The following is a 23,216-nucleotide window of genomic DNA, read 5'->3' as shown; positions in this document are numbered from 1 at the left end:
GAGCAGGATTGTAGATTTCATCCTGTCATTCTATTAGAAAATAAATCTTCAAATGACTTGCATCCGTCTGAGTAGAGTCCGTATCTATGATCTCACTTGCTACAGAAATCTGAAAAAGAATTATCCAGATTAATCCCACTTTCCAGCACTTGATCCATCACTCCTTAGATTATGGCACTTTAAATGTATATCTGAGTATTTTCTTTAATGTTATTACGATCCTAGACCAGACCCCAACAGTGGCTAGGATATTGGACCGAACACCCAATGTTTTAGTTCATTTTGTAAGACTATGCAGAAAGAGTACTTTGCTCCAGAAGTGATTGCACGGATTTGGTATTTTAAAACAAAACTTTATTATTAACATAATATTAAACTCACACTCAATGGCTCCGAAGTAGAGATGGTCGATACCTTTAAGTTCCTGGGGATCACCATCACCAACAGTCTGTCCTGGTCCACTCACGTTGATGCAACAGTCAAGAAAGCCCAACAACATCTCTGCTTCCTACGGAAGCTAAAGAAATTTGGCATGGCTGCATCGACTCGCACACTTCTACAGATGTGCGATAGAGAGCATCCTATCCGGCTGCATCACAGCCTGGTATGGCAACTGCTCGGTCCAAGATCGCAAGAAACTGCAGAGTGTGGTGAACTCAGCCCAATGCATCACACAAGCTTGCCACCCCCACATTGATTCTGTCTACACCTCCCGCTGCCTCAGGAAGGCAGACAGCATTGTCAGAGACCCTCCCACCCAGGCATTGCCTTCTTCCAGACACTTCCATCAGGCAGAAGGTACAGAAGTCTGAAGACCCGCACATCCAGACATAGGAACAGCTTCTTCCCCACAGCTACAAGACTCCTCAATGACTCCCCCCTCGGACTGATCTGTTCCCTGTAAGGACACTATTCACGACACTCTATGCTGCTCTTGCTCATGTATTTGCTTTGTTTGGACCCTTGTTATGCACTGTAACCAATCACTGTTTGTCGGTGTACCAGTTGTCAATGTTCTCTGTTGATTATTCTTTTGTTTGCTATGTACGTTATGTGTAAGTTCCCTCGACCGCAGAAATCAAACAGACAATAAATCAAATCAAAATAGCTGGCATTTACTCCTTAAACAATACTACTAAATACAGTAAATACAATATTCTTAATTACTATCTCTATTCCCAATTAAACAACAAGAAAAAAAGCCATACAGCTCTCAATCCATCCAACAGCCCCAATGGCACAAAGTAGTATTTGCTTTCCAGAACAGATTTGGCTCCTGTTAGAGACCCTGCAGACTCTAGATGGATGTCTTCAAAAAGCTGTTTTAACTGGTTTGTTTCAGTGTCCCCTTTGTCCTCAGACAAGTCTGCACTGCTTTAAATACTATTACATTAAAAAAAAACTATTCTATTGTGAGAGCAAAAGACCTTACCTGTGGAATCAGTGTAAACCAGATCAGAATGCAACTCAAAAGCTTTCTCAAAACGTCTGAATACCTTAGCTCCACGCAGCAATGGCATCATCTTCCAAAGTTGAAAACAAATTAACTCCCCAGGCTGAGAGCATGTTAACTCCCCAGGGACAGTGGGGTGAGTGATGAGTTCTACAATTGTTGGGATTTGTTTGTCATGCAATTTCGGGAGTCGGCACTGTCGACTGTTGATGGGGGGGTGGGGGGGGGGGTGCTGGGGGGTTTTGTGGGGTTGTTGTGAATTGTAAAATTGTTGAAAATTTGATTAATAAAAATACTTTGCCACAATGTGATGAGGGTTTCTGTTTTTACCAACCTTTCATGCAGTGAACCCCATAACCCCAACTTCCTCCAAGTGAAAAGGTTCTGCTCAACCTCTCTCTAATCCTTCTATCAATTTAAATCTTTGCCTTTTGGTTGTGTTCCCCTCTGTTAAATAGAATAGGTCCTTTCTATCCACTCAATCTAAGTCTCTCGTGATTTTATACACATTTAAATATCACCTCTATTCCAAAGAAAACACACCCAATCTATCCAATCTTTTCTCATAGCCGTAATTCTCCATTTAGGACAATATTTGGGGGTAGCACAGTGGTTAGCACAGTTGCTTCACAGCTCCAGGGTCCCAAGTTCGATTCCCGGCTTGGGTCACTGTCAGTGTGGAGTCTGCACGTTCTCCCTGTGTCTGTGTGGGTTTCCTCCGGACACTCCGGTTTCCTCCCACAGTTCAAAGATGTGCAGGTTAGGTGGATTGGCTGTGCTAAATTGTCCTTAGTGTCCAAAAAAGGTTAGGTGGGGTTACTGGGTTACGGGTGTGACCTTAAGTAGGGGGCTATTTCTGAGGGCCGATGCAGACTTGATGGGCCGAATGGCCTCCATCAGCACTGTAAATTCTATGATTCTATCTTCATAAACAAGAGAGGATCTAACATAGTTATGGGAAATCTGCAGCCTGGGAGCCAGATGCGACTCATCTGGGCTCTGAGTGTGGCCCATGAAACATGGTGTTTCTAGGTATCTGCTGTCCTTGTCTTTCTCGATGGTAGCAGTCGTGTGTTTAGAAACTGCTGCCTAAGAAACCTTGGTGAGTTCATTTTGTAGACCATTCCCCACACGCAGGGTTGCCATATTCCACTGATATCCATCAATCTAGTTTTTTTCCTACTGGTATGACGGAAGTGATACGTACATACAAACCCTTGCCTCTTGACATTCAATGGCATTACCATCACTAAATCCCCACGATCAACATCCTGGGAGTTACCATTGATCAGCAACTGAACTGGCCATATAAATACTGTAGCTACAAGAGCAGGTTAGACGCTAGGAATCCTGCGGTGGGTAACTCATCTCCTGACACCCCAAAACCTGTCCACTATCTACAAGGCACAAGTCAGGAGCATGATGGAATACTCTCCATTTGCCTTGATGAGTGCAGCTCCGGCAACACTCAAGAAGATCAACATGATCCAAGACAAAGCAACCCCGCTTAATTGCCTCCCCTTCCACAAATATTCACCACCGACGAACAGTGGCAGCCGTGTGTACCATCTACAAGGTGCACTGCAGGAACTCACCAAGGTTTCTTAGGCAGCAGTTTCTAAACCCACGACTGCTACCATTGAGAAAGACAAGGGCAGCAGATACCTAGGAACACCATTATCTGGGGGCTTCCCTCCAAGTCACTCACCATCCTGACTTAGAAATATGTTGCATTCCTTCACTGTCACTGGGTCAAAGTCCTGGAACTCTCTCCCTAACGGCACTGTTGAAGTTAGATTTAGAAAGAAGGTTTTTCGAAAAAAGTTATCTATTGGCTTAGATGCCTGTATAAGAGGCAATTTGTAGGAATAGATAGTGTATAAACAATGCGTGTGATTATATAACCTAAGAATTAATAATTTCAGAAAGGACAGACATACAATTAAAATAAGTTACACAAAATGGCTGTTAGCTGAGTTAGCAATACTAAAGACACAAAATGGCTTTTAGGTGAATTAGCCACATTCCTGAACAACCATTAGCTGGATTAAGTTGCAAACTGGTATAAACAACATCATTTAATTACAGACAGCAGAGATAGTCAGGGATCAAGGATGATTGATATTACGGCATTGAATGGGAAACAGAAATGGGAGATTCTAGGGAGGCAAGAGAAGTGATAAACAGCATCCACAGGACAAGGACCATTGTTCATCCCCACCAGCCCAAGGACTTCAGATGCAGGCAGGAGAGATAACATTAACAGTTAGTGTGAGTGACTTCTTCATGAAGTCAGGGGCTGGTAAGGTACCAACCCATTTTACGTAACGTCAGATTTCATTGGATATATAACTAATGTATGTAATCTATAATCAATATTATTGGACAATGTCCAGCCAAAATGGGCTGTGTAGCTGTTTAGAAAATGTATAAGAATTAATGTTTTCATTTGTTCGGTGGAGAGACGGTCTGGGACTTTAACAGGTGCCATCTCCCCCCAGCGAAATAAACCGTTTGATGTGAGGACCAGTAGCCCTGGGCATGAGTGATATCTTTGAGATCCTCTCCTGCTAACAAGCACTGCGGTTGTATCTACACCTTAGGGACTGCAGCGGTTCAAGGGAGTATTGTGAGCAGTTTTGGGCCACGTACCTAAGGAAGAATGTGCTGGCCTTGGAAAGGGTCCAGAGGACATTCATAAGAATGAATCCTGGAATGAAGAACTTGTCATATGAGGAGCGGTTGAGGACTCTGGTTCTGTATTCATTGGAGTTTAGAAGGATGAAGGGGTACCTTATTGAAACTTACAGGATACTGAGAGGCCTAGGTAGAGTGGAAGTGGAGAGGATGTTTCCACTAGTAGGAAAAACTAGAACCAGAGGGCACAGCCTCAGACAGAAGGGATGATCCTTCAGACTAAGATGAGGAATATCTTCCGCCAGAGGGTGGTGAATCTGGGGAACTCTTTGCTGCAGAAAGCTGTTGAGGCCAAGTCACTGAGTGTCTTTAAGCCAGAGATAGAGAGGTCCTTGATTAGTAAGGGGACCAGGGGTTATGGGGAGAAGACACGAGAATGGGAATAAGAAACATATCAGCCGTGATTGAATAGCAAAGCAGACTCAATGGGCCTCCCTTAGGGTGCATGTGTCTGAGTGCACCATGTTGCTTCCTGCAGGGTGCATGTGTCTGAGTGCACCATGTTGCTTCCTGCAGGGTACATGTGTGTGGGTGCAGATCCATTTTGCCTCCTGTAGGGTGCATGTGTGTGGGTGCAGCTCCGTTGCCTCCTGCAGGGTGCATGTGTGTGGATGCATCTCCGTTGCCTCCTGCAGGGTGCATGTGTGTGGGTGCAGCTCTATGTTCCCTCCTGCAGGGTGCATGTGTCTGGGTGCAGCTCCATGTTCCCTCCTGCAGGGTGCATGTGTGTGGGTGCAGCTCCATGTTCCCTCCTGCAGGGTGCATGTGTGTGGGTGCAGCTCCATGTTTCCTCCTGCAGGGTGCATGTGTGTGGATGCAGCTCCATGTTGCCTCCTGCAGGGTGCTTATGTGTGGGTGCATCTCCGTTGCCTCCTGCAGGGTGCATGTGTCTGGGTGCAGCTCTATGTTCCCTCCTGCAGGGTGCATGTGGGTGGGTGCAGCTCCATGTTCCCTCCTGCAGGGTGCATGTGTCTGGGTGCAGCTCTATGTTCCCTCCTGCAGGGTGCATGTGTGTGGGTGCAGCTCCATGTTCCCTCCTGCAGGGTGCATGTGTGTGGGTGCAGCTCCATGTTTCCTCCTGCAGGGGGAGTGGGTCTCGGAGCAGCCCCGTGTGCGCGCGGCTAATTGGCCGGCTGATCTCGCGAGAGCTGGGTGGCGCATGCGCACTCGGGGTCTGTGGCGGTGAGTGAGAGAGGGGAGAGGGGAGAGGGGAGGGGGGAGGCTGTCTGAGGCAAGTAAACAACCGCACCGGGAGAGCGGGACCCCCCCAACCGCACCGGGAGAGCGGGACCCCCCCAACCGCACCGGGAGAGCGGGAGCCGCCCCCCCCCCTCCCTCCCCTCGGGGTGTCCGGTGCAGACCCCAGCCCGGGTTGACAGAGACCCCCCGGGTTGACAGAGACCACCCCCCCCGGGGTTGACAGTGACCCCCTCCCATGGTTGACAATGACCTCCCCCGGGTTGACAGAGACCCCCCCCTCCCCGGGTTGACAGAGACCCCCCCCCCTCCCCGGGTTGACAGAGACCCCCCCTCCCCGGGTTGACAGAGACCCCCCCCCCCGGGTTGACAGAGACCCCCCCCCCGGGTTGACAGTGACCCCCCCCCCCCGGGTTGACAGTGACCCCCCCCCGGGTTGACAGTGACCCCCCCCCCCGGGTTGACAGTGACCCCCCCCGGGTTGACAGTGACCCCCCCCCCCCCCGGGTTGACAGTGACCCCCCCCCGGGTTGACAGTGACCCCCCCCCGGGTTGACAGTGACCCCCCCCCCGGGTTGACAGTGACCCCCCCCCGGGTTGACAGTGACCCCCCCCCCGGGTTGACAATGACCCCCCCCCCCCCCGGGTTGACAATGACCCCCCCCCCCCGGGTTGACAGTGACCCCCCCACCCTGGGTTGACAGAGACCCCTCCCAGGGTTGACAGTGACCCCCCCGCCCCCCGGGTTGACAGTGACCCCCTCCCAGGGTTAACAATGACCTCCCCTGGGTTGACAGAGACCCCCCCCCCTCCCCGGGTTGACAGGGACCCCCCCCCTCCCCGGGTTGACAGAGACCCACCCCCCCCCCCCCCGGGTTGACAGTGACCCCCCCCCCCCCCGGGGTAGACAGTGACCCCCCCCCCCCCGGGTTGACAGTGACCCCCCCCCCCCCGGGTTGACAGTGACCCCCCTCCCCTGGTTGACAGTGACCCCCCCCGGGTTGAGAGAGACCCCCCCCCCCGGGTTCACAGTGATCACTTCTCCCCCCCCCGGGTTGACAATGACCGCCCTCCCGGGTTGACAGTGATCCCCCTCCCGGGTTGACAGTGACCCCCCCCCCCCCCGGGTTGACAGTGACCCCTCCCGTGTAGACAGTGACCCCCCTCCCGGGTTGACAGTGACCCCCCTCCCGGGTTGACAGTGACCCCCCTCCCGGGTTGACAGTGACCACCCTCCCGGGTTGACAGTGACCCCCCTCCCGGGTTGACAGTGACCCCCCTCCCGGGTTGACAGTGACCCCCCCCGGGTTGACAGTGACCCCCCTCCCGGGTTGACAGTGACCCCCCCGGGTTGACAAAGATTCCCCTCCCCGGGTTGACAGTGACCCCCACCCACCCCGGGTAGATAGTGACCCCCCCTCCGGGTTGACAGTGACCCCCCCCCCCCGGGTTGACAGTGACCCCCCCCCACCCCCCCAGGTTGACAGTGATCCCCCCCCGCCCCGGGTTGACAGTGACCCCCCGGGTTGACAGTGACCCCCACCCCCCGGGTTGACACGACCTCCCGGGTTGACAGTGACCCCCCCCCCGGGTTGACAGTGACCCCCCCCCCCCCCGGGTTGATAGTGACCCCCCCCCCCCCCCGGTTTGACAGTTAACCCCCCGGCTTGACAGTGACCCCCCCCCCCGGCTTGACAGTGACCCCCCCCCCGGCTTGACAGTGACCCCCCCCGGGTTGACGGTGACCCCCGCCCCGGGTTGACAGTGACCCCCGCCCCGGGTTGACAGTGACCCCCGCCCGGGGTTGACAGTGACCCCCCCACCCCGGGTTGACAGTGATCCCCCCCCCCCCGGGTTGACAGTGATCCCCCCCCCGGGTTGACAGTGATCCCCCCCCCCGGGTTGACAGTGATCCCCCCTGGGGTTGACAGTGACCCCCGCCCCGGGTTGACAGTTACCCCCCCCTGGGTTGTCAGTGACCCCCCCCCCCTGGGTTGACAGTGACCCCCCCCCCCCCGGGTTGACAGTGACTCCCCCCGGGTTGACAGTGACTCCCCCCTCCCGGGTTGACAGTGACCCCCCCCTCCCGGGTTGACAGTGACCCCCCCCCGGGTTGACATTGACCCCCCCCTCCCGGGTTGACAGTGACCCCCCCCCGGGTTGACAGTGGCCCCCCCCCCCGGGTTGACAGTGACCCCCCCCCGGGTTGACAGTGACCCCCCCCCCCCCGGGTTGACAGTGACCCCCCCCCCCGGGTTGACAGTGACCCCCCCCCCCGGGTTGACAGTGACCCCCCCCCCCCCCGGGTTGACAGTGACCCCCCCCCCCCCCCGGGTTGACAGTGACCCCCCCCCCCCCCGGGTTGACAGTGACCCCCCCCCCCCGGGTTGACAGTGACCCCCCCCCCCCGGGTTGACAGTGACCCCCCCCCCCCGGGTTGACAGTGACCCCCCCCCCCCCGGGTTGACAGTGACCCCCCCCCCCGGGTTGACAGTGACACCCCCCCCCCCCCCCGGGTTGACAGTGACCCCCCCCCCCCCGGGTTGACAGTGACCCCCCCCCCGGGTTGACAGTGACCCCCCCCCGGGTTGACAGTGACCCCCCCCCCGGGTTGACAGTGACCCCCCCCCCCGGGTTGACAGTGACCCCCCCCCCCCCGGGTTGACAGTGACCCCCCCGGGTTGACAGTGACCCCCCCGGGTTGGCAGTGACCCCCCCGGGTTGACAGTGACTCCCCCGTGTTGACAATGACTCCCCCCCCCCCCCCCCTGTGTTGACAGTGACCCCCCACCGTGTTGACAGTGACCCCCCCCGTGTTGACAGTGACCCCCTGGATTGACAGTGACCCCCCCCCCCCCCCCCCCCGGCAGGGTCCGGTTCAGACCCCCCCCCCCCCCCCCCCCCCCCCCCCGGCAGGGTCCGGTCCAGACCCCCCCCCCCCCCCCCCCCCGGCAGGGTCCGGTCCAGACCCACCACCCCCGGCAGGGTCCGGTCCAGACCCCCCCCCCCCCCCCCGGCAGGGTCCGGTCCAGACCCCCCCCCCGGCAGGGTCCGGTCCAGACCCCCCCCCCCCCCCCCGGCAGGGTCCGGTACAGATCCCCCCCCCCCCCCCCCGGCAGGGTCCGGTCCAGATCTCTCCCCCCCCCCCCCCCCCCCCGGGCAGGGTCCGGTACAGACCCCCCCCCGGCAGGGTCCGGTCCAGATCTCTCCCCCCCCCCCCCCCCCCGGCAGGGTCCGGTACAGACCCCCCCCGGCAGGGTCCGGTACAGACCCCCCCCGGCAGGGTCCGGTGCAGATCCCCCCCCCCCAGGCAGTTTCCGGTCAGGGTTTGTTTCGCTTTGGGAGGCTCTGCTCCCTCCTCTCTGAGCGCAGATCCGGAGCTGATGGTTGGAGTTGGAACGAGCACTTCCGCATTTGGCTCCATGGCTATTTTAAGTTCAGCAAACCCAGACATATATATTTTTTTAACGGTTTTACAAAGACCTCAATGTATTTCTGATGAGTAGTTTGTTAAGGAGGGCGGTGCAGTGCCGCTCTGTTGTTGTTGCCCCATTTCTGAAAATAGGCAAGTTGACTGAGGACTGAAGAGGCGGGCCTGGCAAAGGTTTGCGGTATTGATCCTCACCCCCTCCATAACTCAAATCTAAAGAGTTCCCTGGCAATCCCCCTGCGGTTGCATGAATTGTTACTATTAGAACAGGAGTTGGGAGTTTCAGTGAATCGTTCCTAATCTGTTTACGAAACGTGAAAACTTTGGAAAGGACGCTGAAAGGATTTGAAGAGCACGTCCTCCAGATGAGGGACTCCCAGTTCTGTGGAAAGTTTGTGTGGGTTGGAGGGGGGGGGGCGGAGCTGAGACTGTGCTCCTTGGAGCAGAGAAGGTGAGAGGAGATTTGGGGAAGGTGTTCAAAATCAAGAGGCGCCCAGAAAAAGATAATTAGGGAGAAACTGTTGCAGAAGGATTGCAACAAGAGGACACTAATTTTAAGGTGATTGACCAAAGAAGCATTGGTGACAGGACAACACACTTTACTCACTGAGTGGTTAGGATCCGGAATGTGTACTGCCAGAAAGTGCGGTGGAGAAAGATTGGATTCTGGCTTTCAAAAGAGAGTTGGATAATTATCTGAAGAGAAATACTGCGCAGGGCTTTGGGGGAAAGGCCTGCGGGAGTTGGGCCAGATGGGCTTGGACAGGACAGACCAAATGACAGCCATTTTAAAATTCTATAACTGGGCAGCGGATGCTGCTATGATTGTGTATGTAATGTAAGGTGTATCAGTCCAGTTCCTTCAGTAATCTCTTGCTTTTTCTATCATAGCACCTGAATTGGAACACAGAAAGATTGGAGCAAGATGGTGTTTAACAATGGACAAGGAAGGAGTCCGTGAATTCATTCGTATGCTCATGTGAATTGGCTGGAGCGTGATTCAACAACACAGGTGTGTCTTTATGGAGACACTTTTGCAAAATATCTTTGCTACATACCTGTGTATAAGATATAGGTCACTACTTATAAAGGAGCTGGAGGAGTGTGTGACAAATCTTGGTGTATTCCATCTCCAGGATCCATGTACAAGTAAGTGGAAGCCTGCTGGTTCTTATTCTGCTCAAAAGGTTAATGAGGCAAATTTACTCACTGTTACCCATCCCAATCAGTGTCTACAGTTATGTTTTGGCCGACATCATCAGGCAAAGCTATGAAATGTCTCTACTCAGGCACTTCTGGAAGATTGATAGAATCCCGACAATGCCATTCGGCCCACCAAGTCTGCGCCAACCCTCTAAAAGAGCACCCTACCTCGGCCCACTCCCCCATCCTATCCCTGTAACCCCACCTAACCTGCAAATCTTCAGACACTTAGGGGCAATTTAGCTTGACCAATCCACCTAATCTGCACATCTTTCGACTGTGGGAGGAAACAAACGCAGATGAAACCGGAGCACCCGGAGGAAACGCAAGCAGACACTGGGAGAATGTGCAAACTCCAGACAGTCACCCAAGGCTGGAATTGAACCCAAGATCCCTGGTGCTGTGAGGCAGCAGTGCTAACCACTGTGCCACCCGTAGATTTGTAGATTCAAAAATAAATGTAATTTGCGTGTTTGTTGGGTTCTCCAAGAAATGCCATTACACTCTACTCTAGTTGCAGCATTGTAATCTTTGAATGGTGTAGCCACCTGGGTTGGCCACTTCCCGACTTAAAATGGAGAACCGCAAAGACTGAAAGGAAATTCAGCCAACACAGGCAAAATTGAGCAAGTGCAGAAATCATGTGTATTGAAACTTGCAAAAACCAGGCAGCACTGAAACCAACAGCCATCTGCATAGTAATGAGCAATTCCAAGGCACAATTGCAACACTCAAGGTGAATAAAGCCAAGCCAGACTCCTTGGCGCCAGCAGGAGCCAAGACAAAGGAAGGCCAACGGACATTTAGGGACCACCCAGCGATCAGGGAACAACTCTAGTATTGGAGAAATCGATCCAAATGATCGGAACGCAGTCCAATCATTTGGAACCAGGTACGGGGTCCGCCCCAAAGGGCGGGAAGCCCCTGGGGACTATAAAGCCCCCAAGTTCAAATTGTCCTTCTTTGGCAGGGTCACTCAGCAACTTGAATCAACCCGTGAGAGTGACCTGTCCTAGCTGCCGCATCAACCAAGTAAGTCTCCAGTCAACGCACGCTACGAGATAGGCGCTCCTAGCTACCAGTCCATACCAGCTTTTGAATCCTGCAGACTCAGATCGAACGAAAGGCCATTTGTTCCCCTGACCTGGTGGGCCAATTCCGAAGCTAAGTATAGGCCTTTTAGTGATAGAGAATAGTCTAGAAAGTAGAGTTTATGCATGAGTAGTGATTTACTGTGTATAATAAATGTGTTTTGATTTGAATCTTACTAATTGGTGTGTTGAGTTATTGATCAGTACTTGAACTTGAACCTCGTGGCGGTATCATAAAAATACCTGGTGACTCTAGAGCAAAGGTTAAACAAACAGAGCAAATTACGAATTAAGAGCCAACCAAAAGTTAGCACCAATGGCTCGCTCAAGAAGGGGCCCTGAAGGTTTTGATTGGAAAGAGAATGGGGAACCTATCCATCTTATTAGTTTATATTGGTATCTTTGTTGTCAAGTAAATAACAGCTTAACTTTAGACAGATTTTGGGGATTATGAGAAGAATCTGAAGCGATTCTGTTTTGTCCTTTATTATTTTTTCTTTGATTCCAGTTAAGTCACAATGTCGTTAGAGCTTGTGTCCAAACCGTTCTGTTTCATGGTTTAGAATATGGAATGAAAGAACTCTCTTTGTTCCTCGTTATGATAATAATAATTATTATTGTGATGATTATTATTATTCATTGACTGGAATATGGAATGAAAGAACTTTCTTTGTTCCTTGTTAGGTGTTCAGGACTGATCTGTGAAGAGGATTTTATTGCAGAAAGGAAAACAGATTGCAGAGGAGATAAAACCTTTCAGCCTACAGTGATGGGAGAGCACATTTCCTTGAGAGCCTAAATTAAGAAGTTGCTGAGCGTGAGAAATGGCAGTGGGTTTGAACATGTAGAACATCAAGATTGATGGTACATAGATTTCCTACATACCTGGAAGTACAAAGCTTTAGCAGCCATTACATGATAGGCACCAAATTCTGAATATACCTTTGCATGTGGTCTCATACCCAGACTTGCCTTTTAGCAACTGTTGTGCTACGCCTCAATTTCTCACATGAAGGAAAGTTACATGCAGCATGGTGGCAAGTCTTGCTTGGTGGGATATGGTCTCTGTCCCTGCTGTGGTCAGGAGGGTGTTCGAGTTGTAGTTTATGAATGTTGGATGAGATCTCTGATAATTTAGACTGCTTTGGGGCTTCGTATGAAGTTAACAGATAAACTAGCTGGAAAATGTTGGATCCAAATAAGCCTTCTGTGGATTATCCAATAATCCAATGCGTGAGTCAGGCGGATAGGCCTGCAGTATCTCAGGCACTATTCTGTGACAGACCAGGCTTTTTTTTTTGAACTGCTGTGGAACTCTTCAGATCCTGTTGTCCAATGATGTTATGACTTTGTATTCATCCTTGTGAACTATACCTTTTTTAAAGAAGCACTTCATTTATATCATCTTTTTCAGATTCAAATGTTTTTAAGCCTTGAATTACCCACAATCAGAATGAGAGGAATTGAAAAAGATGAACATTATTTTATTGTGACGAAAGAATTTACTGACAACAAGAAGAAGATTCCAAAAGGCTCATTGGGCTATTACACCAGGTCAGAAACTGAGGAATTATCTGCAGTTGTGGAGCAATGCAAAAGAACCATGAAAGTGAAGAAAGAACTTTTAAAAGAAATCAGCAAGGATGAAGCAGAGTTGCTTCTTGAAATTCAGGATATGTATCGTCGATGTGAACTTATTCAGGATGAAAAGCTCTTCAAATCTATTTCTAACCTACAAATTAATGACCTTGTAAAAGTCAGAAGGAGAACTGGAAGCTGTGTAGGAATTGTCAAAAATATTAAAAACTCTACTCGAGAATATGGATTGAAACTACAGGGATCGTTGTTTCAAGTTGAGTTGGTGGTAAGTAGCACATAATTGGTAAATATTATGGGGTGGGCAGGGTAACAGCAGTTCCTGGCGAAGGTTTGTATCATGTTCCACTTGTAATGTAAAAGGACACGAAGCCTACTCCCGGATAGATTTTTTTGTTCTGGGCAGGGCGCTGATCCCGAAAGTGGAGGGAAAGGAGTATTCGGCCATAGCCATTTCAGATCACGTCCCGCACTGGGTGGAACTGGAGTTGGGAGAGGAGAGGGACCAACGCCCGTTGTGGCGCTTGGATGTGGGACTGCTGGCAGATGAGGCGGTGTGTGGGAGGGTGAGGGGGTGCATTGAAAGGTACTTGGAGGCCAACGATAACGGGGAGGTGCAGGTGGGGGTGGTATGGGAGGCGCTGAAGGCGGTGATCAGGGGAGAGCTAATCTCCATCAGGGCTCATAGGGAGAAGATAGAGGGCAGGGAAAGGGAGAGGTTAGTGGGGGAGATTTTAAGAGTGGACAGGAGATGCGCAGAGGCCCCGGAAGAGGGACTACTTAGGGAAAGGCGACATCTCCAGACGGAGTTCGACCTGTTGACCACAGGGAAGGCAGAGGCACAGTGGAGGAAAGCGCAGGGGGCGACGTATGAGTATGGGGAGAAGGCGAGCCGGATGCTGGCACACCAGCTCCGTAAGAGGATGGCAGTGAGAGAAATAGGTGGAGTCAAGGATGGAAGGGGAGCTACGGTGCGGAGTGCAACGAAAGTAAATGAGGCATTCAAGGCCTTCTGAGGAGCTGTACAGATCCCAGCCCCCAGCGGGGGAAGAGGGGATGCGACGATTCTTGGACCAACTGAGGTTCCCGAGGGTGGAGGAGCAGGAGGTGGCTGGTTTGGGGGCACCAATTGGGTTGGAGGAGCTGATCAAAGGTCTGGTGAGTATGCAGGCAGGGAAGGCCCCGGGACCGGACGGGTTCCCGGTTGAGTTCTATAGGAAGTACGTAGACCTGTTAGCCCCATTGCTAGTGAGGACTTTTAATGAGGCATGGGATGGAGGGACCCTGCCTCCGACAATGTCTGAGGCGACAATCTCTTTGATCCTGAAGCGGGACAAGGACCCACTGCAATGTGGGTTGTGGGTCGTACAGGCCGATCTCGCTCCTCAACGTGGATGCTAAGTTGCTGGCAAAAGTGCTGGCTACGCGGATCGAGGACTGTGTCCCGGGGTGATTCACGAGGACCAGACGGGATTTGTAAAGGGCAGGCAGCTAAACACCAATGTGCGGTGGCTCCTAAACGTGATAATGATGCCATCGGTGGAGGGAGAGGCGGGTATAGTGGCGGCTATGGACGCGGAGAAGGCCTTTGACCGAGTAGAGTGGGAGTACCTCTGGGAAGTGCTGTGGAGGTTTGGGTTCGGGGGAGGGTTTATTAGTTGGGTTAAGCTCCTATACAGAGCCCCGGTGGCGAGTGTGGTTACGAATCGGCGGAGGTCGGAGTATTTTCGGCTGTATCGTGGGACGAGGCAGGGGTGCCCCCTGTCCCCCCGGTTGTTTGCATTAGCAATTGAACCCTTGGCCATGTCATTAAGGGAGTCTAGGAAATGGAGGGGGGTGGTCCGAGGGGGAGAGGAGCATCGAGTGTTGCTTTATGCAGACGACTTGTTGCTGTATGTGGTGGATCCAGTGGAGGGGATGGTGGAGGTCATGCAGACTCTAAGGGAGTTTGGGGATTTTTCAGGCTATAAGCTGAATGTAGGGAAGAGTGAGCTTTTTGTAGTGCAGTCAGGAGACCAGGAAAGGGGGATAGACGATCTACAGCTGAGGAGGGCGGAAAGGAGCTTTCGGTACTTGGGGATCCAAACAGCTAGGAGTTGGGGGGCCCTACATAAACTTAATCTGACGAGGCTGGTGGAGCAGATGGAGGAGGACTTCAAACGATGGGACATGTTGCCGCTCTCGCTAGCGGGTAGAGTGCAGTCGGTCAAAATGGTGGTCCTCCCGAGGTTTCTTTTTGTGTTCCAGTGCCTTCCAATTGTAATCACCAAGGCCTTTTTTAAGAGGGCAGGCAGGAGTATTATGGGTTTTGTGTGGGCGAATAAGACCCCGAGGGTAAGGAGAGGGTTTCTGGAGCGCTGTAGGGACAGAGGAGGGTTGGCGTTGCCGAATCTGGGTGGTTACTACTGGGCAGCCAATGTGGCGATGATCCGTAAGTGGGTGATGGAGGGAGAGGGGGCGGCATGGAAGAGGTTGGAGATGGCGTCCTGCAAAGGAACGAGCCTGGGGGCGCTGGTGACGGCACCGCTGCCACTCTCGCCGACAAGGTACACCACGAGTCCGGTGGTGGCGGCAACGCTAAAGATCTGGGGCCAGTGGAGACGGCACAGGGGTGCAATGGGAGCCTCGGTGGGGTCCCCGATCAGGGGTAACCATCGGTTCGTCCCAGGGAGGATGGACGGGGGGTTTCAGAGCTGGTATCGGGCAGGGATTAGAAGAATGGGGGACCTGTTCATTGATGGGACGTTTGCGAGCCTAGGGGCACTGGAGGAGAAGTTTGGGCTGCTCCCGGGAAATGTTTTCAGGTACATGCAAGTGAGGGCGTTTGTGAGGCGATCGGTGAGGGAATTCCCGTTGGTCCCGGCACAGGAGATTCAAGATAGGGTGATTTCGGGTGTATGGGTCGGAGAGGGCAAGGTGTCGGCGATATACCTGGAGATGAAAGAAGAGGGGGAGGCATTGGTAGAGGAGCTGAAGGGTAAATGGGAGGAGGAGCTGGGGGAGGAGATTGAGGAGGGGCTATGGGCTGATGCCCTAAGTAGGGTTAATTCCTCTTCTTCGTGTGCCAGGCATAGCCTGAGACAATTTAAGGTGGTTCATAGAGCGAACATGACGGGGGCGCGGTTGAGTAGGTTTTTTGGGGTAGAGGACAGATGCGGGAGGTGCTCAGGAAGTCCGGCAAACCATGTCCATATGTTTTGGTCATGCCCGGCACTGGAGGGGTTCTGGAGCGGAGTGGCGGGAACAGTATCTAAGGTGGTGAAAGTTCGGGTCAAGCCAAGCTGGGGGATAGCACTATTTGGAGTAGTGGACGAGCCGGGAGTGCAGGAGGCGAAAGAGGCCGGCATACTGGCCTTTGCGTCCCTAGTAGCCCGGCGAAGGATCTTGTTAATGTGGAAAGAGGCGAAGCCCCCCAGCGTGGCCTGGATAAACGATATGGCTGGGTTTATCAAGTTTGCCTTGAGCGAGTCTGCGCAGGGGTTCTACAGGCGGTGGCAACCGTTCCTAGACTATCTCGTGGAGCGTTCGATGAAGGTCGGTCAGCAGCAGCAGCAACCTGGGGGGGGGGAGGGGGGATGTCCTGCGTGGTGGGGGGGGGGGGGGGGGGTAGGAGGGGGAAGGGGGGCTTGTTTGGGGGGTATTTGAGCAAGAAAACACATGAAGGATCTGGAAAACTGACATGTACGGGAGGAATCCAATGTAGAAAGCTCTGTATCATATTGATTTGCTCTGTTCATGTCTTGCTATGTGCGCTTTCTTTTTGTTACGGGGGTGGGGGGGGGGGGGGGGGGGGGTTGTTTGTAAGGGTGAAAAATTGTGTTAAAATTCTTAATAAATATATATTTTTAAAAAATATATAATGTAAAAGGTATGAGCTGCCAGATTTTTTATCAGTTGGTATATATCTTGCAGAGAAGGGTTAAGCTAGGGAAGTGAGCTGGAAGTACTCCAAAATGTGGTAACATGTATAATTGATTCTGTCTGGTCCAGCAATCAAATTTTTTTTAAAAATGCTTGTGCGTCAACCTCCTGGTCTCAACTGTGTCTTTTTGTTCTGGAGTTCGGATTTTTGTGTAATATTTCAGCTGCTTACCTCAGAAGACCTTTCTGGTATCCAGTGGTTAATCTGACTTCTTACAGCTTGAGTTTTCACTGTTTGCATTGAGGCACAAAATGGGGTAGATTTAGTAATTTGAGCTTTTGCTTACTGGCTGTTTTTATCCATTCACATTAGATTTCAATTTCTGTTATAACAATATAAAAATAACAATATAAAAATACTGGAATTGTACGACAACAAACGCTTTTTTCCATCATCTCACGAAGCAGAGATAGTTTGGGAAACTTGGGCCTGTAAATTGTTTTCTATATTATAGTGGGAATAATTTTTGTGGTTTTCTTTGCTTTGGAGTTTCCTGGTAATGCATGCCTTTCCCAGACAAATACATGGGATGGGTACATAATCCCCATGATGAATTGGCTAAGAAGGAGTAGGGATTTGTAAGGTTCACCAAATGATAATGTATAGTACAGTAAGAAGTCTTACAACACCAGGTTAAAGTCCAACAGGTTTGTTTCAAACACTAGCTTTCGGAGCACTGCTCCTTCCTCAGGTAAACTAACTCATTTTTTGCTTTCTTATTTGTGCTTTTTAACCATGTTTGAGATCGATTTAGGGCTGAGTGTTCAATTGAATAATTCAAAAGAGAACTAGGTTGTTATCTGAAAAGGAAGATGGGGTCTTGGGGAGGAGATGGGGGAATGGCGTTACGTGAGTTGCTCATTCCAAGATCCAGTGCAGGCACAATGGCCAAATGACCTCCTTCCGTACTGTAACAAATCTGTGATTCTGTGCCATGTAGAACTTGTGTTTTCTTTAAAATGTCAGACAAGTACAGTGCAACAGTTTGTAAGATATACTTCCTTAGAGCAAATATTTTCCTTTTGTTTCTCAATGCAGGAGGGACAAGACCATAAATTGAAAGGGAAGAAAAACGTTAAAGACCTCTCTATTCATGCGGGAGATATCATTTTTGCAAGTAATACTGAAGTAGAACCAACTCATACAAATAATGAAGAAAGTAAATTGTATAATGATGGTAAGCTCAAACATCAGGTGACCTTTATTCTTGATGCTGGCTAGGAGTATATTTTGTGCACATATTTGCCTGTGTACTAGCACCTATCTTTAGGATTTGAACATTATTTTTTAATACTCTTATCTCCATATTCTAGATCTGATATTTTACAATATCCCATTTATTGATTTAAGAGCTGCTTTACCAGGTTCCTGATCCCTCATGAACCGTGGAGATGGAGCTCCCTGCATTGTTTGGAGATGGGTACTGCAATCCTTTTAACTGTCACGATCCCTGTGGAGACTGATAACTTTAAAAGAAAGATTTGAATTCCCAGCAACCAATTTAAAGGAATTGTATGACAAGATTTAAAGTTTTTTAAGACTTTTACTGTAACAAATAAAAATCAGTGTCTTAATGTAATAAATAATGCCACATCCCATATATACTTTACAGCCCGCTTTCCAAAGAATTGCAGCCTTTTCAGGAAAGTCTAAAATCATGACCAACCTCCAAAGGGTTCACGTCTTTATTTTGTCAAATAGTAATGTCCCATGACTATTGAAGGTTCTCTCCCACTGTCCTCTGAAATACTCAAACTGACATTCAGCTGTAAGCCACACTCTGTTGATTTCTTCTTCCAGCCTCAGCAGAGCAAACCTTCCGATATCCTTTAAATCATTCTGGGGTCCTCTTTGACCAGTGGACAAGTTTCCCCCAGCATTCTGCCTGGTAACTAACACGGACGAAAGCCTTATCCATCTCCAACTGCTGTGTCTTCTTTCTCTTTCTCTTTCTGTGTCTCTATTCAAAGACTCTCAGATGCAAAAAGTCTGTAAAAACAAGAACATCTCCTTTTGCCTTTATTTGCAGGTGTGAAAACATTGCACCTGGCTCTGAATATATCTTAACCTAGGCCCCCTGATACCTATGGGGACACAGGTTGTTGTCAGACAGAACTCCTAGCCAATAGCATGACTTCCTTTATTACTCCATTTTAACCTAAACTAAATAGACAGTCCAACACAATCATCTTATAAAACATTACATTTGTACCACACTGCATGAGTGAGGGAGATTCTGAATGCCATTGCAACTCCAAAAAATATTGGCCAGCCAATGCTCTCTGTTATAACCTGCCTACTTACCATTGGCTGGGGACTAATGACTATCCCACAATCCTGTGGGAGTATGAGCTTCCCCAATAGGGGGGGCGGAGAAACCACTAGAAAACTCCTAGTATAAATAAGCTGGCCAGTTCTGGAACCAGGAGGAAGGAGTATGTAGCAAGGGACGTTACTGCTACTGTTATGTATAGATGTTATAGTAAATAAATGTTATTACTTTGTATCCTTAAAACTCGTGCTGGATTCTTCGTGGCCCTTACAAAACTGGCGACGAAGGTTAAAGTGAATAGCCGTCTACACTGCTGAAGCCACCTCCCTGGATTTTTGTTGGATACAGGTTGGAAGTTGTTTTCTATTACACCATGCCTCTGTACGGACGTTTGGATGTTTTTGATGCTGCGCTGGAAAGCTGGAACCAGTACACACAACGGATGCGTTACTATTTCCGGGCAAACAAGCGCCAGGTGGCCATATTGCTCACCGCCTGCGGCCCGCATACATTTGGGGTGATTAGGAGCCTTACGTACCCAGCTGCGCCGGACACCAAAACGTTTGATGAACTTGTGAATATAGTGGGGCAACATTTTAACCCAACCCCGTCCACGATAGTCCAGCGTTACCGGTTTAATACCGCTGAGAGGACCCCTGGAGAATCCCTTGCCGATTTTCTATCCAGGCTACGCAGGATTGCGGAGTACTGTGACTATGGTGAGACCTTGTCAGAAATGTTACGCGACCGTTTGGTTTGCGGTATTAACAATGCGGCCACCCAGAGAAAGTTGTTAGCGGAGCCAACATTGACTTTTCAACAGGCTATTCAAATAGTATTGTCCCGAGAGAGCGCAGAGCGAGGAGTACAGAAACTACAGGAAATGGAAGTGCACGCCTTGGGGCGCAACCCCTTCCGTCCGAAAATGTCCCCCCACACTCCTGCGGTACCTTGGGCGAGGCAACGTCCGGACCGACGCCAGTGGCCGTCAGACATTCTTCCCCGAAGGGAGCCTTCTCCAGAACCAATGGATGAGGAGCCATGTCCGTGTCAGACTTGTAGGCGCCAACCCCGTCGCGGACGGCGGTCCTGGGGGCGCCAGAGGCGCCGTCGTTCCGACCGAAACTGGGACCAGCCCAGGGGCCATAACTGGGACCAGCCCAGAGGCCGTACCTTCCATGTGGATGAACCTGCGGCGACTGCCCCTGAGGACGTGGAGACGGAGGACGACTGCCTGCAGCTGCATTGTGTGGCAGCTCCCCGTGTGGCCCCCATTAAGGTGACAGTACGGGTCAATGGCCACCCGCTTGAGATGGAGTTGGATACTGGCGCAGCGGTCTCCGTGATCACCCAGAGGACATTCGACCGCATCAAGCAGGGTATACAGACCCTTACATTAACCGACTCACAGGCCAGGTTGGCCACCTACACGGGGGAACCACTGGACATTGCAGGAACTACAATGACCCCTGTTGTCTATGGACGCCAGGAGGGGCGTTTCCCACTTATCGTGGTGCGCGGCCATGGGCCCAGCCTGTTGGGTCGGGACTGGTTGCGCCATTTGCGGTTGCAATGGTAGCACATCCTCCAAACAGTTTCTGAAGGGTTGACTGAGGTGCTAGGACGATACCCAGATGTATTCCAGCCAGGTTTGGGGAAAATAAAAGGGGCCGTAGCCCGTATCCAAGTTGAACCAGGAGCCACGCCGCGCTATTTCCGGGCGCGCCCAGTGCCTTACGCCTTGCTCGAGAAGGTAGAAGGGGAGCTCACTCGTTTGAAGAGTTTGGGTATTATCAGGCCCGTCCGTTTTGCTGACTGGGCAGCGCCAATTGTACCTGTAATGAAGCCAGATGCCACAGTTCGCTTGTGTGGCGACTATAAACTTACAGTGAATACAGTTTCCCGACTCGACTGATATCCAATGCCTCGCATAGAGGATCTCTACGCGAAACCTGCAGGTGGACTCTCGTTCACAAAATTAGATATGAGTCACGCCTACCTGCAGTTGGAGCTGGACCCTGCCTCCCGACCATATGTAACGATTAATACACACAGGGGCCTGTATGAATATACACGGTTGCTCTTTGGAGTATCCTCTGCCTGCGCAATTTTTCAACGTGTTATGGAGGGCATTTTGAGAGGTTTACCACGTGTGGCTGTCTACCTAGATGACGTTTTGATTACAGGGACGGCGGAGCAGGAACATTTGGAAAATCTGGAGGCTGTCCTTAGACACCTTTCGGAGGCTGGAGTCCGTTTACGTCGCACAAAGTGCGTATTTCAGGCAAAGGAAGTAGTCTACCTAGGTTATCGGGTGGACCGCGAAGGTCTGCACCCCGACGCAGAGAAGGTGCGTGCAATTCAACATGCCCCCGCCCCGACTGACACTTTGCATCTTCGTTCTTTTCTCGGTCTCGTAAACTATTACGGGAAGTTCCTCCCCAATCTGGCAACTACGCTGGCCCCGTTGCACCTTCTGCTAAAGAAAAATCGCACCTGGGTTTGGGGTCAGCCGCAAGAAACCGCTTTCCGGCGAGTAAAGCAACAATTGTCGTCGTCTGGGTTACTAACCCACTATGATCCTGGAAAGCCTTTGCTCGTCACATGTGATGCATCCCCGTATGGTATTGGGGCCGAACGACCGATAGCTTTCGCTTCCCGCACATTGACTGCAGCGGAGAAAACGTACGCGCAGATCGAGAAGGAGGGCCTGGCAGTGGTTTTTGCAGTGAAACGCTTCCACCAGCACGTGTACGACCGCCATTTCATTATCGTGACTGATCATAAGCCCCTGCTGGGACTTTTCAGAGAGGATAAGCCAATACCGCCCATTGCTTCTGCACGGATCCAGCGCTGGGCTTTGTTGCTTGCTGCATACGCGTATTCTCTGGAGCACAAACCAGGTACGCAGATAGCAAATGCCGACGCACTGAGCCGATTGCCTTTATCGACCGGCCCCATGACGACCCCCACGACCGGTGAGTTGGTTGCAACCCTAAATTTTATGGACACCTTGCCTGTCACGGCATCACAGATCCGTGAGTGGACCCAGACGGAGCCAGTCCTGTCAAAGGTTTGGCACATAGCCCTGTATGGTGGGCAGCATAGACAGCTCCCAGGCGAGTTGCGGGCAGTTTCCCCCAAGCTGTCAGAATTCAGCGTGGAAGACGGCATCCTCTTGTGGGGGACGCGTGTGATTGTCCCGGAAAAAGGCCAGGAGCTGATACTATCAGACTTGCACAATGGGCATCCAGGCGTGACCAAAATGAAAATGTTGGCCCGGAGTTATGTCTGGTGGCCAGGCCTCGACACCGACATTGAGAAGGTGGCCCAAAACTGCTCCATTTGCCAGGAGCATCAGAAGCTTCTGCCGGCCGCGCCCCAAATCACTGGGAATGGCCAGGGCGGCCTTGGGCACGCTTGCATGCAGATTTCGCAGGCCCTTTTCAAGGATCCATAGTCCTTCTACTAATTGACGCCCAGTCCAAATGGCTAGAGGTGCATAAGATGCAGGGAACAACGTCCTGCGCAACAATTGAAAAGATGCGTTTATCGTTTAGTACGCATGGCCTCCCCGAGGTGCTGGTCACGGATAACGGCACTCCATTCACGAGTGAGGAGTTTGCTAGGTTCACAAAGATGAACGGCATCCGCCATATCCGCACTGCCCCTTACCACCCGGCTTCAAATGGGTTGGCAGAGCGCGCAGTGCAGACATTCAAAAGAGGCCTAAAGAAGCAGTCTTCCGGATCAATGGACACGAGACTGGCTCGCTTTTTGTTTACGTACAGGACCACCCCCCATGCAGTGACTGGGGTAGCTCCCGCAGAGCTCCTAATGGGCCGGAGACTTCGCACCCGCCTTAGTATGGTTTTCCCGGACATTGGCGCAAAAGTACGCCGCACACAAGGACGGCAGGGACAGGGATTTTCTCGGCATCGTCCGATTCGGCAGTTTGCGCCCGGTGACCCAGTGTTCGTTCGGAATTTTTCTGGTGGTGCCCAATGGGTTCCTGGTGTAATCTTTCACCAAACGGGCCCTATATCTTACCAAGTGCAAGCCCAGGGTCGTCTCCAGCGAAAACATGTAGACCACGTTCGGTCCAGAAGATCATCCCCTCAAAAGATTCCCCGCCCCCGGAGCTCATTTCAACAGCCGCAGAGACCAGAGACAAGGGAAGGTAGTCCTCACAATCTTCCACTGGTGCCTCACTCGAAGCCTGCGCAGGTCGTTACGGGACCGAATGGAGATAGAGACGCTGACATGATGGAGGCAGCAGACTCTGACTCCGAGATGGAGACACAGGATGCATCAGAGGGGGAATCCTCGGGTCCACGGGCCGTGGATGTACAACC

At 51.5% G+C, this 23,216-nt stretch overlaps 1 protein-coding gene across 4 annotated transcripts in view; it reads left to right on the top strand.

Moving 5' to 3' along the window:
- The first annotated feature begins 8,932 nt into the window (after positions 1-8,932).
- cyld2 (cylindromatosis (turban tumor syndrome) 2) overlaps positions 8,933-23,216 on the top strand; it is a 75,970-nt gene continuing 61,686 nt past the window's right edge. The window contains exons 1-5 of one of the 4 annotated variants that reach the window (XM_072515164.1): positions 8,933-8,951; positions 9,669-9,926; positions 11,756-11,935; positions 12,486-12,935; positions 17,628-17,766. In XM_072515164.1, coding sequence (XP_072371265.1) covers positions 11,933-11,935; positions 12,486-12,935; positions 17,628-17,766 — 592 coding nt within the window. In that variant the 5' untranslated portion in view covers positions 8,933-8,951; positions 9,669-9,926; positions 11,756-11,932. The remainder of the gene's footprint in view (positions 8,952-9,668; positions 9,927-11,755; positions 11,936-12,485; positions 12,936-17,627; positions 17,767-23,216) is intronic. The other 3 variants (XM_072515165.1, XM_072515166.1, XM_072515167.1) reach the window with 3 other exon arrangements.

Source organism: Scyliorhinus torazame, chromosome 8 (genome assembly GCF_047496885.1).
Source record: "Scyliorhinus torazame isolate Kashiwa2021f chromosome 8, sScyTor2.1, whole genome shotgun sequence".
Classification (NCBI taxonomy): Eukaryota; Metazoa; Chordata; class Chondrichthyes; order Carcharhiniformes; family Scyliorhinidae; genus Scyliorhinus; species Scyliorhinus torazame.
This window is presented reverse-complemented; position numbering and strand designations above follow the sequence as displayed.